The sequence below is a fragment of the Piliocolobus tephrosceles genome, chromosome 9 (assembly GCF_002776525.5).
Source record: "Piliocolobus tephrosceles isolate RC106 chromosome 9, ASM277652v3, whole genome shotgun sequence".
Classification (NCBI taxonomy): domain Eukaryota; kingdom Metazoa; phylum Chordata; class Mammalia; order Primates; family Cercopithecidae; genus Piliocolobus; species Piliocolobus tephrosceles.
Genome location: NC_045442.1, coordinates 658662 through 670378, shown reverse-complemented (window position 1 = coordinate 670378; position 11717 = coordinate 658662). Strand labels below are relative to the sequence as shown.

The following is an 11717-nucleotide window of genomic DNA, read 5'->3' as shown; positions in this document are numbered from 1 at the left end:
GGAAGGAGGTGGTGCCAGACTGTTCCTGGAGGGGAAGGGACCTGTGAGGGCCGCCTGGCGGTTTCAGGAGAGGGGGGCTCTGACTTCCTGGGGAGCAGAAAGCCCCAGGCTCATGGCTTTGTGTGCATAGGGTCAGCCCTGTGGCAAGCTCTGCTCCCCGCAAGCCTGCACGCCCTCCACCAGGCTGAGGCCTCACTGGAGTGGGACAGGCACGGGCTGGAGTGGGATAGGCGTGGACCCGATGGGCCCCCAGGTGTCCAAGTGCAGAAGGGGAGCCCCAGGTGGGGGTCCCAGCCCAGGTGATGTCAGGTGCAGGGGCCGTCCCCAGCCTAAGATCCCCAGCCAGCAGCTGGTGCTGGCCACATGGACCAAAGCCCGCAGCAGCCCACCGTGGTCTGGATCCCGCTTCAGGCCTGCGGCCAAGCATGCTTGCCCTTGGTAGCCACATTCCCCATGGTGGGCTCAGCTTCAGGCTGAGTGCAGGTTCAGGCTGACACCATGGCTCCCCACACAGTCCACCCCGGACCCCTCCCTGGGACTTTCACAGCCAGGCCTCCCTCCTTGGGTGGGAACAGTGGTAGTGGCAGGAATGGCAGCTCGGCCGACCACACGGGGCGCTGCTTGACCGATCATATTGGGGGAGAGCCTCAGGGCCTCCCTGGGGAGAGGCAGGGCAGGGCCAGCAAGGGGCTGGGAGGGAGTCCTGCCTGGAGAGAGGGCCCCGGGGCAGGGCGAGTCAGGGACCTGCACGGGCCTAGGGCAGAGGACAGAGGTCAAGGGGCAGTGGCAAGAGGCCGGGGCCTTGGACGTTATCCTGAGAAGACAGGAAACCCTGAGGATCTAAGCTGGCCTGAGTGATGCTGTCACATTTTGTCTCAAAGCCATTCTTACCCCAGTGTGAATGGCATGAAAAGCAAGAAAGCAGCGACTGGCACTGGGCTGCAGGTGACTTCTGACTGGGGGTGTGTCTGCTTGCCTGTGTGGCACAAGACGAGGCCCCCCAGGCTGCCGAGAATGTCATGAGGCTCCCAGGTAGGGCTGGGGATGCTGGCCTGTGCCTGAGCTCATGCAGGCGACCCTGTATTATAGAACAATGCCCAGCCGGCAATCACACTTCCCTTCCTTGACCCCATGGTGCAAGCCACTCAACAGCAAAAGTGCAAAGGCGGCACGCTGGTCACGTCAGAGGCACAGCAAGGCCCCTGCCGATGCTGAGCTCCCAGGGATTTATTCTTAAAAACACAGCTCGGGCCAGAATGGGCTCCTCCCACGCGGAGGACGTCCCACCCAATCCCACGAACATACCTCACTCATCTCCAGCAGGCGCTGGGGGGTCTGGGAGCCTGAACTCCACAGCCCTGGAGGTTTCCCTCCTCTCACCACCTGCAAACCCCACTTCTCAAGGCCCAGGGTTTCCCAGAGCCCAGGAGACAAGAACAGGGGTTTCTGGGCCTTGCGGCCAGGCAGGAAAGCTAGCAGGATCCTCTGCTCACGGGCCCAGCATTTGCCCAACACTAAGACTGTGACAACTCGGGTTGCTGATAAATGTGTTTACTCACAGGCCAGACCTGCACAGGCTGCAGACAAGAGGAAGCAGTTTGTGGCTAGAGAGTTGGACACCCCCACACCCCCGCTCTGTGGTGTTCTCAGTGAGGCCGCCCCGGGCAAGAGCTGCCCACACCCTTGTTCCCCACAGGAAACTGTTCTAGCTATGGTTCCTCCCAACCTCGCCTCCAGGGCCCTTCCTCGCTGCCCAAGGGGGCCGAGGTGCTGAGAGCTGAATGGTGACAATACACATGCAGGTCGGCAGGAAGGGGCAGCTTGGCCAGAATGTAGCCAGAGCAGACCAACCTGGCCAGGGCAGCCAGCCGGGGATGGCTGTGCTGCCCACTGTAGCCCTGGAGAAGGTGGGAAGACAGAGGGCAGACGATTGCCTGAGGGGGACTGGGTAGGGTGTCAATCTGCTGAGTAACTTCTACGTGACAAGGCGGCACCGGATAGGGTGGGGCAGGGGTGCCAGCCAGCAGCAGAGCCTGCCCCGTGGCCACTCTTCAGTGGGTACGTCCCATGGAGGGGGAGGTGTGGGCTCCCAGGTGCCTGAGGGCCCTGTCTGTGGCCTCCTGCCCCAGACCAGTTGGAGCAGCAGCAGGAGGAGAGGCGTGGAGGTGGGTGAGTCCTCAGCAGAAGGAACGGGGCTGCCTCTGGGGCTGAAGCAAACCCAACGCCTGGTGGGTTTCGGGGATTCCCTGGCCATTTCCAGAGGCTCTTCCCAGTTCCGACCGACCTCAGGGAGCCCGGCCCCAGCTCTCCTGGAAGGATGTGGACACCAGGCCTGGATCTCACCCCACATGCATCTTTGCTTGCTTCTTGCTTAAACACCATGTATTTCCACTTTGAGACCAAAAACACCCAAAAAGGTGATAGTGTAATTTTAAAAAGCAAACAGACTAGCAAATCCAGGGGGACACCCACCCTGTCTGGGCAGCTACTATGAAATGAAACCCAACGCCTTGAGAAACAAAATGAGGTAAGTCCATCATTCCTGCTTTACATTTAAACTGCAAAGACAGAGAACACAGAGCATTCTGATTTGAAAATTCTGGACCCATTTGCACCAGTCGCTGCTGACCCCACACCCTTCCTTCCTGGCGCAGCCAAGGCTCACTGTGCGGTGACTGCGACCCTGGGTGCAGGAGCCGGGGGCCCTCGCGGGACAGCCACTTGGGGGGCAGCCTTCTGGCTCCTCTCTGCAGACAGGCGCTCCAAGCGCTCCGTGTAGAAGCCGTTGAAGTCAAGCCTGTGAGGAAGGACAGTGGAGCTGGGGCGCACACCCCTTCTGCGGGTACATGCTGGGCAGCCCTGCTCCTACCACGGGGAAGTGTTCGGCTACAGAGACCATAGGAGGCCCTGCAGGGGTGAGGGTGAGGCACCTAATGTTTCCACAGAAAGGTCTTCAGTCCTGTGTAGTCCTGGTCAAAGGCACAAACACAGGTTTCTTCTCTCCTGGCCCCAGAAAGTTGGGGCTCCCGTCACCTCAGCAGGGCCTGGCAATGGGGCCTGAGGTGTCAGGGGCTTGGAGAACCAAGCAGCAGTTCTCAAGGCAGGGTGGCCTCAGAAACCCCTGCTCAGGAAATCAGGACGTTTGTTGGGAGCACAGGGCACAGTGTGGTCCAAAAGCACAAATAGGCACTTTCCCAAGGAGAGCCCCCACCCAAGGACAGCACCCCCAAGGATAGCACCCTCCAACTCCCGGTCAGCACCTCTTCCGGGCTGGCAGCTTGGCCACCTTTCCCCTCCCTGCCCCCGAAGGCTGGGCCCCTTTCCCCAGGCTAGGTGTTCAGTGAAGCATGAGGGAAGCTGACCCAGGCCTGACCAGCCCCACAGGACACACACAGCTGCAGGGTGCCAACGGGGCAGCCCAGCTGCACAGAATGTCACACCCCAGGGAGCCGGGCTAGTCTGACTTCAGGGAGTGGCACATGACCAGCACTAGCACCAGGACACAGACCTGCCCCACCTTCTGAAGGAGGCTACACCAGGTGGACCAGGGGAGGGTGCAGGGGAGATGGAGCCTGGATGCAGGGGCATGTGCTGAGCTGGGGCAGGCGCTGGGCTGGGGCAAGTGTTGGGGTTGGGGAGGCGCTGGGCCGAGGCAGGCGCTGGACTGGAGCAGGCTCTGGGCTGGGGCAGGCGCTGGGCTGGGCCGGGGCAGGCGCTGGGCCGGGGCAGGCGCCCACCCACCTGGAGATGACACTGGCCATGCCGTGCTCACAGTCACTGGTGCTGTAGATGCTCAGCCGAGCCAGGAGGTCCAGCAGATGGGCTGAGAAGTTCTTGTCAAACTTGTTGATGGTGGCCTCGAAGCCGGACACCAGCTGCGCAGCGTCTGCGTGCTCGGCCAGGTGCTAGAAAGAAAATCGGGGCACGTGAGCCATGCCCACCCCCACCGTGGGCCTTCCTGGCTCCACGCTGTTCCCAGCAGGCCGATGTCCTTTCCCTTCCTCTTTTCTTAAATAGAAAACATGGCTTCCACAATGTTTTCAGGGGATTCAAGGTAAAAAGGAGATCAAAAAACGTTCCTGAAAACCCGGCACTCAAGAGAAACACTCCAGGCCTCGCGGGATGAGGTGGTCAAGGATCAGACCACACAAGGCTGTGACTCAAGCTCTCCTTTGGGGTCAGATCCACAAGCAAAGCACAAGCTTTCCCAGCAGCTTCTCAGCAAGGTCGGGGTACCTCTCAGTGTCCCTCACTTCCGGCCCCCACAGGCCCCCAAACCCAACTCCTCTCTGCAGCTCCACTCCAGCGTGTGAACACGGGACTACCCACCCCCCCCCATGCCACTCCAGAGCCGGTGCCACAGGGCCATGCCTCCGAGGACATGCGGCCTGTCCGTGCCTGCTGAGAGCCTGACAGTTCTAACTCAGGATCGGTGCTCAGCAGGGACAGCGGCTGTGGCCCCTGTCCTCACCAGGGTGCCCTGCACAGTGCTTGCTCTGAAGATCTGTGGGGGCGCCCTCGAGTCCGACTGGCTGAAATGGGAACCAGTGAGCTGAGAAGGCTGGGAGAGGCTGTTGTGCTTGTGCTTGGAAGCAAATGTTAAGTCTTTTCTTCAATCCAAGGGGAGACGGAAAAAAAGTGGGGGAGGTTTGTTCTGTGTCAGGATGCTCAGGCTGCTGCCCCAGGCGGGAGGAAGCGTCTCTCTCTGGCCAACCCTGGAGGCCACGCACCTTCCTGGTGAGCTCCTTCCGGGCCCGCTCCTCGGCCCCTGTGGGCAGCCCCGGGACGGTGCCTTGCTCCAGCATCTGCCCGCCCAGCTCGCTGTCTAATTTCATGCTCTGTGTAAATTTCTAGGGGGTGGAGAGTCGCAAGGAAATGCTTCTGTTAGTTACAACCACAACGCTTTGCAGAAAAAACAAGTCCTGCAGGTACATCACCCGCCGCATCTCTGTTGTAGCCTGCGGCTGCAGGAACACACAAGCATCCCCGCGGCTGCAGGAACACACGAGCGTCCCCGCGGCTGCAGGAACACACGAGCGACCCCGTGGCTGCAGGAACACACGAGCGACCCCGCGGCTGCAGGAACACATGAGCGACCCCGCGGTTGCAGGAACACACGAGCGACCCCGCGGCTGCAGGGGCAATGACTTCAGCTGTGCTGACAGAATTCCACGGTCTGCTACCGCGTCTGCCTTCACAGAGACCAACTAATGCTCCTAAGAGCAGTGTTTTTTGTTTCCCTATTTGGGACCCCGAGATGGCTCTCACATGTCAGCAATAGCTCATAGCGCCCATGCCCCCCTCCAGACCCTCCCCGTGGCACTGCCTGGACAGCCTGATCCCCAGACCCCTGGAGCCCTAGCATGGCCCCAGGCACCCCTTTTGCCGCTAGACGCTCAGGTTCTGCACCATCGCCACTGGGCACCTGCTTGTGACTAGTGCCCGCAGGTCCTTAACGGAACCAAATAACTCAAGCGCTGAGGAAAAGAGCGCACAAGGGCCATGAACAAAGGCCCCAGACAGAGACCAGCACCACGGAGGCTGAGGGATGGTTCGGAGGAACACAGCCCTGCTCACGCTGCCAGGGCAGGGGCTCCAGGAGGGAACCACCCGGCCAGGAAGACCAGGAGTTCTGGAAACACTCAGATCCCAGCGTCTCCTCCACCCACACAAGGGCAGGAAAAGGTGAGCAGGCTGCGTGCGGCCGCGGCCGGGATACGGTCTGCCCACCCAACGGTGCCGCCCGCACCCACGCACCTGCATGCAGTTGGTGAACATGACGCACACAGACATGAGCTTGGAAAAGACCTTCAGCAGCTCGGGGTTGGTGAGCATGCAGTCCTTCAGGCAGGTGTCCAGGAAGCCCGTGTGGTGGCCAAGGACGTCATCAATGTTGGAGGCCTTTGGGGAACAGACCAAGCCCCTTCTCAGCAAGACTCGGCCGACAGACGGGCTTCGCGTGCGCACGTGCTCAGTTCCGGCTTTGCGCATTCCTGTTTACGCATTTCCACCTCTTAAATGGGCCTTGGGCTTTTAGGGGAAAACTTCCAAATACCACTAAAAAATGATGGGCACGCCCCGAAAGGGTTTCAGTTCTTTTTTTTTTTTTTTCTTTTTTGAGACGGAGTCTCGCTCTGTCGCCTGGGCTGAAGTGCAGTGGCCGGATCTCAGCTCACTGCAAGCTCCGCCTCCCGGGTTCACGCCATTCTCCTGCCTCAGCCTCGCGAGTAGCTGGGACTATAGGCGCCCGCCACCTCGCCCGGCTAATTTTTTGTATTTTTAGTAGAGACGGGGTTTCACCGTGTTAGCCAGGATGGTCTCGATCTCCTGACCTCGTGATCCGCCCGTGTCGGCCTCCCAAAGTGCTGGGATTACAGGCTTGAGCCACCGCGCCCGGCCTGGTTTCAGTTCTTAAGGCAGAAGACAGGAAGTGAGGCTGCGGCTGCTTCTAGAATTTGGTAATAACAGATTCTGCCTTCAGGCCCTTCAGCCTCAGAGGCGCAATGTGGAAGGGATGACCCTGGGGGCAATGATAGCTCAGAGTCCCCAGATGATGGCAGGCAGCACGGGTCCCCTGTGTGGCCAGCAATGCTGGTGCAGCTCCGCCCCAGGGGGAACCCCTGTCTCTCCCCTCCCCCTACCTCTCCCCTCCTCCTGCCTCTGCCCTCCCCCTGCCTCTCCCCTCCCCCTGCCTCTGCCCTCCCCCTGCCTCTCCCCTCCTCTGCCTCTCCTGCCCTCCCTGTCTCCCTCACATTAATTATGTGAAAGGAAACTGGCTTTCAATTGTTATGATCTATGGAGCTAAAACTCACAGATTTCAGGTTTTTCTCCAGGATATGCCAGGTCGGTTCCATCACTTCGAACATCATGTAGTACTGAATATTCTGGACGAAGTTGAGCATTCGCTGCCGCAAAGTGAAAGCCCCGGCAAACCTGAGTGACACGGAGGACAGCCATGGAGGACGTGGCCCCGACGGCACCCAGTGGACGTGGCTGTTTCCTCTGCACAACAGGTGCCCCTCCCAGTCCATCAGACATGGCCGCTGCTCCTGTGTCTGCCCAGCACAAGCTGTCACCGTCTACCAACCTGTGCCCTGCAGGGACACCCCCAGCCAGCCGGACAGAGGAGACTGGGATGTGGGCTCCTTGGTGGATGGACTCCTTGGAGCCCCAGGAGCCCACACCAGGAAGGTGCCACACAGCAGATGCACATTTGTGCTTCATGATTGAGATGACTTCTTTTTCATCTAATTTTTTTTTTTGAGAGACAGGGTCTTGCTGTCGCCCAGGCTGCAGTGCAGTGGCTGGATCTTGGCTCGCTGCAGCCTTGACTTCCTGGGCTCAAGCAATCCTCCCACCTCAGCCTCCTGAGTCGCCGGAACTACAGGCATTCCCGGCTCATTGAAACAATTTTCTTTTTTTTTTTTAAGAGATGAACTCTCATTACATTGTCCAGGCTGGTCTCGAACTCATGGGCTCAAGCAATCCTCCCACCCTGGCTTCCCAAAGTGCAGACATTACAGGCAGGAGCCACCGCACCCGACTGGACAAATTCTTAAGCAGCTCTGCCATCGACCCCTTTTTTCAACACCCTAGAGCCACAGACCAGCAGCAAAGCACCTCTGGTTCCAGCAAGATGTGGCTGTCGGCTCTCGGGAGGAGCTTATGTCCTGCACACTGACCTGGGCAGTCTCCATGCCCGTGCAGTCACCACAAGGCTCCAGACAGGGCTGAGGGACAGAGCCAGCATCCCCTGAGGGGTGGACGGCAGCGCTGCACAGCCCCAAGACAGGAAAATGAAGCATTATGGATCTAAAGCTACAAACGTGCACTTCCAGATGACGTTTCCAGAAGCCTAGAAAGCAGAGCTGTCTACCAGGAGGGCACACAGGGGACAGAGGAGGAACGCACCACTGGGCGGAGTGCAGCGAGTGCTGCTTGGCGGTTTTGTTGCTGATCCAGACGCTGCAGAGCTGCCGCTCCACGTGCTTGCAGTAGAACATGTGCCTGAAGAGCATCTGGTAGCGAGTGAGGGCTTTCCTGCAAGAGAGGCAGTGGCACCTCAGGCGGGTCCGTGACAGGCGGCGTCGGGGACATGGCGTCTGTGCTCCACAGTCTGCACGGTGGCCCCCGGACAGCCCGTGAATCCCCCGGGCACTGAAGGCCGGGGAGAGCCGCCTTGGGTCCTCTGTGGGACGAGGTGGCCACTGGGTGGCACAGTTCTCACTTCTGCCAAACCTGAGTGAAGACCTAGTGAGTGCCTGAGTGGCTGACCCGCACCTGTTGATGATGAGTGAAAGGGGCCACTTGACGATGTAGTCGAAAGAGAAGGCCTCCAGGCCGCTCAGCGTCAGCTCTGTGGGGTCGGCGTGGGCCATCGCCTTCTCCTGCTTGGTCTCGATGGCCAAAACACGCAAGAGCTGAGTGATGAGGTCATGGGGCATCAGGTCGATCTTGGAGGGAAGGAAATGAAACAAACCATCCAGTTTTAAGGAAAAGACGCGACGTCCCATCCCAACACCATCCACGCTCACAGACCCAGCACTGACATAAGGTTCCCTGCATTCCGACTCTAAACATCAGAGGCTTTTCAAAAACCCAAACGTCTACTGATAAATCAAATTCAAAACTGAACCACTTCCTATCAAAACAAAACAAGAAAAATTCAGATGAAGTACTCTGTAAATATGCACTGCTGTGTGGACGGTGTAAGGGGAAAAACGCTCGGGATGGCGAAAGAAAGGTGATTCCTTAGGACGGAAACCTTTGTACACGATAAACACCAGGCCCAGGTTGAAAAATAAAGCATATTTGATGAGGGATATACCAGTTATTATAGGCAACTAATACTGTCCTCACATTAATCATTCAAGTACTTACTAAGTTCCAACTACCTGACAGAGTTCTTATAAAACCATCACACAATGACAGGACAGAAAATGAAGGGTAGAGGATAAAGCAAGAAGAAACAAGCAGCAGACGAAATCGCCATCAGGAATGCAGAAATGAACCCCTGATGTCACTTCTCCATGGAGCAGACAAGACGGGGGCTTCGCAGGTGTGCAGACAGCAGCCCCAGCTGTGTGGCCCAGTGTCCTGAGACTGAAGTCCAGCAAGGTCAGCCTAGTTGTACAAGGGCCATATATTTTGACCCAACAATTTCACTACCAGGAATTTTTCCGACAAAAACATTCCTGCTCCTAACAAGAGACTCCAAAATATCTGAAGCAAGACTAGAACGACAAGGAGAAAAGCAGTTCTTCAGTGACAGGGAGACTCGGTGCCCTACTTCTAATCATGGAGAGAACCGCCCGACAGATCAGTGAGGAAAGACAGGGACTCAGGACCCCAACTGCAGAACACCCAACAGCAGCCGAAGGCACGTCCTCCTCCCGTGCACGCGGAACCGAGGGCGCGTCCTCCTCCCGCACGCACGGAACCGAGGGCGTGTCCTCCTCCCGCACACACGGAACCGAGGGCGCGTTCTCCTCCCTCCTGTGCTCATGAACCGAGGGCGCGTTCTCCTCCCTCCCGCGCGCGTGGAACCGAGGGCACATCCTCCCGTGCACACGGAACACTCTCCAGGACGGATGTGGGGCCACTACACAAATCAATACATTTCACAAAACTGAAACCACACAGTCTGTTCTCTAACCACGAGGAGATAAAGTTAGAAACAAGTAACAGAAGGAAAACCAGAAAATTCACAAACATGTGGAAGTTAAACATAAACCAACCACGGCTCCAACAACAAATCAGAAGGAATCAGGAACACCTCCAGACAAACAGAAATGACGACGCTGGGGGATCAGCGAAGGCCGCGCGCAGACAGATGTTTACAGCTGTAAACTTTGCAAATTAAGAAACTAGAAAAAAGACCACACTAAACCCCTAAGCAGCAGACAGAAAGAGTAACAAAGATGACAGAAGAGAGAAACAAAACAGAAAACACAGTCAAAAAACCCAAGAGTTGGTTCTTTGAAAAGCTCAATGAAATCAACAAATTCCTAGCTACATCAGCTAAGATGAAAGAACATTCAAATTACTAAAATCAGAAAAAGAAGGGCTATAACTACCAGCCTCACAGAAATAAAAAGCTGATACTAGAATTCCACGAACTGTGCACCAGACGAGACGCGAGACGGACAGCCGACCAAGAGGAAAGGAACTGAGTAGACTTGTGGCCAGCAAGGGGCCAAGTCCGCCTCAAAAAATCCTCCAACAAAGACAAGTCCAGGGCCCAAGGGCTCCCAGGCAAACCCGGCCAAACATCCACAGAATCCACACGCTCCTGGGGAGGCAAAGGTGGAAGGATCGCTTGAGTCCAGGGGTTCAACCAGCCTGGGCAACATAGTGAGACCCTGTCTCTATCAAAAACAAAAATTAACAAACAGAAAATATATATATATATATGTGTATATATATGTGTGTGTATATATATATTTAAAAAAACGGCTAGGCATGGTGGCTGACGCCTTAATCCCAGCACTTTGGGAGGCCAAAGTGAGTGGATCACCTGAGGTCAGGAGTTCAAGACCAGCCTGGGAAACATGGTGAAACCCCCTTTTTTTTGAGACAGAGTCTCGCTCCGTCCCCCGGGTTCATGCCATTCTCCTGCCTCAGCCTCCTGTGTAGCCGGGACTACAGGTGCCCACCACCACGCCCGGCTAATTTTTTTTTTTTTGTAGTTTTAGTAGATATGGGGTTTCACCGTGTTAGCCAGGATGGTCTTGATCTCCTGACCTTGTGATCTGCCCGTCTCGGCCTCCCAAAGTGCTGGGATTACAGGCGTGAGCCACCGCCCCCGGCCGAAACCCCTTCTCTACTAAAAATACAAAAACTAGCCGGGCATGGTGGCGCGCACCTGTAATCCCAGCTATTCGTGGGGCTGAAGCAGGAGCATCACTTGAACCCGGGAGGCGGAGCTTACAGTGAGCTGAGATCGCGCCACTGCACTCCAGCCTGGGTGACAAGAGCGAAACTCCATCTCAAAAAAAAAAAAAAAAAAAAAAAAAAAAAAACAGGAAGACAGAAACAAAAAGAACACCACTCCTGAAACCCTTTCAAAAAACAGGTGGAGGGACAGGTCCATACTCATTCCACAAGGACAGCACAACCTGACACTCAGGCTGACAAGGGCACTGCAGGAAAACCCGAGACCTGCACCCCTCGTGAGCACAGGTGCAAAGACCCCTGATCCCAGCAAGCCAGCCCCCACAGCTGAGAGCGAAGGAAACAGACCCTGCGGCTGCCTCACCTGGGCAGGGAGTGGGGGACGGGGCTGGCCTCTGCTGCGCTCTCCTCCCAGCCCCACCGAGGCCCCTGCCTAAGGCGGCAGCCCCCGGCACCCCCGCCCACCTTGAGGTCGTCCTTGTAGGGGTCAGTGTTGGCCGTGCTCATGCGCAGGGCCAGCTCCAGCAGCGCCTCCAGGCGGGGGGGCGTGATGTCCTCCACCGGCTTCCGGAGCTCCTCCTCCGCCAGGTCCATGAAGTGCACGAAGAAGTCGCCCTGGTCCATGAGGAAGTAGCGCTTGATGGACCTGCACCAGGGAGCAGGCGTGAGCATGTCCCACCCACAGATGCCCGCCACAGCCAGGGAGCAGGCGTGTGAGCACGTCCCACCCACAGGTGCCCGCCACAGCCAGGGAGCAGACGTGAGCATGTCCCACCCACAGGTGCCCGCCACAGCCAGGGAGCAGGCGTGAGCATGTGCCACCC

At 57.5% G+C, this 11717-nt stretch overlaps 1 protein-coding gene across 9 annotated transcripts in view; it reads right to left on the bottom strand.

The window, feature by feature from the left end:
• Nucleotides 1-1535: 1535 nt before the first annotated feature.
• The window catches only part of TUBGCP2 (tubulin gamma complex associated protein 2), a 28974-nt gene continuing 18792 nt past the window's right edge, over nucleotides 1536-11717 (bottom strand). For 7 of the 9 annotated variants that reach the window (XM_023185802.1, XM_023185808.2, XM_023185805.2 and 4 more), the window contains 8 exons: nucleotides 11359-11539; nucleotides 8281-8453; nucleotides 7912-8040; nucleotides 6813-6933; nucleotides 5758-5901; nucleotides 4731-4850; nucleotides 3742-3905; nucleotides 2524-2797 (listed from right to left, as the gene is read on the bottom strand). In XM_023185802.1, the coding sequence (XP_023041570.1) occupies nucleotides 2662-2797; nucleotides 3742-3905; nucleotides 4731-4850; nucleotides 5758-5901; nucleotides 6813-6933; nucleotides 7912-8040; nucleotides 8281-8453; nucleotides 11359-11539 (1168 nt within the window). In that variant the 3' untranslated portion in view covers nucleotides 2524-2661. Of the gene's footprint in view, nucleotides 2798-3741; nucleotides 3906-4730; nucleotides 4851-5757; nucleotides 5994-6812; nucleotides 6934-7911; nucleotides 8041-8280; nucleotides 8454-11358; nucleotides 11540-11717 lie in introns of those variants that run through there. The other 2 variants (XM_023185809.2, XM_023185810.2) reach the window with 2 other exon arrangements.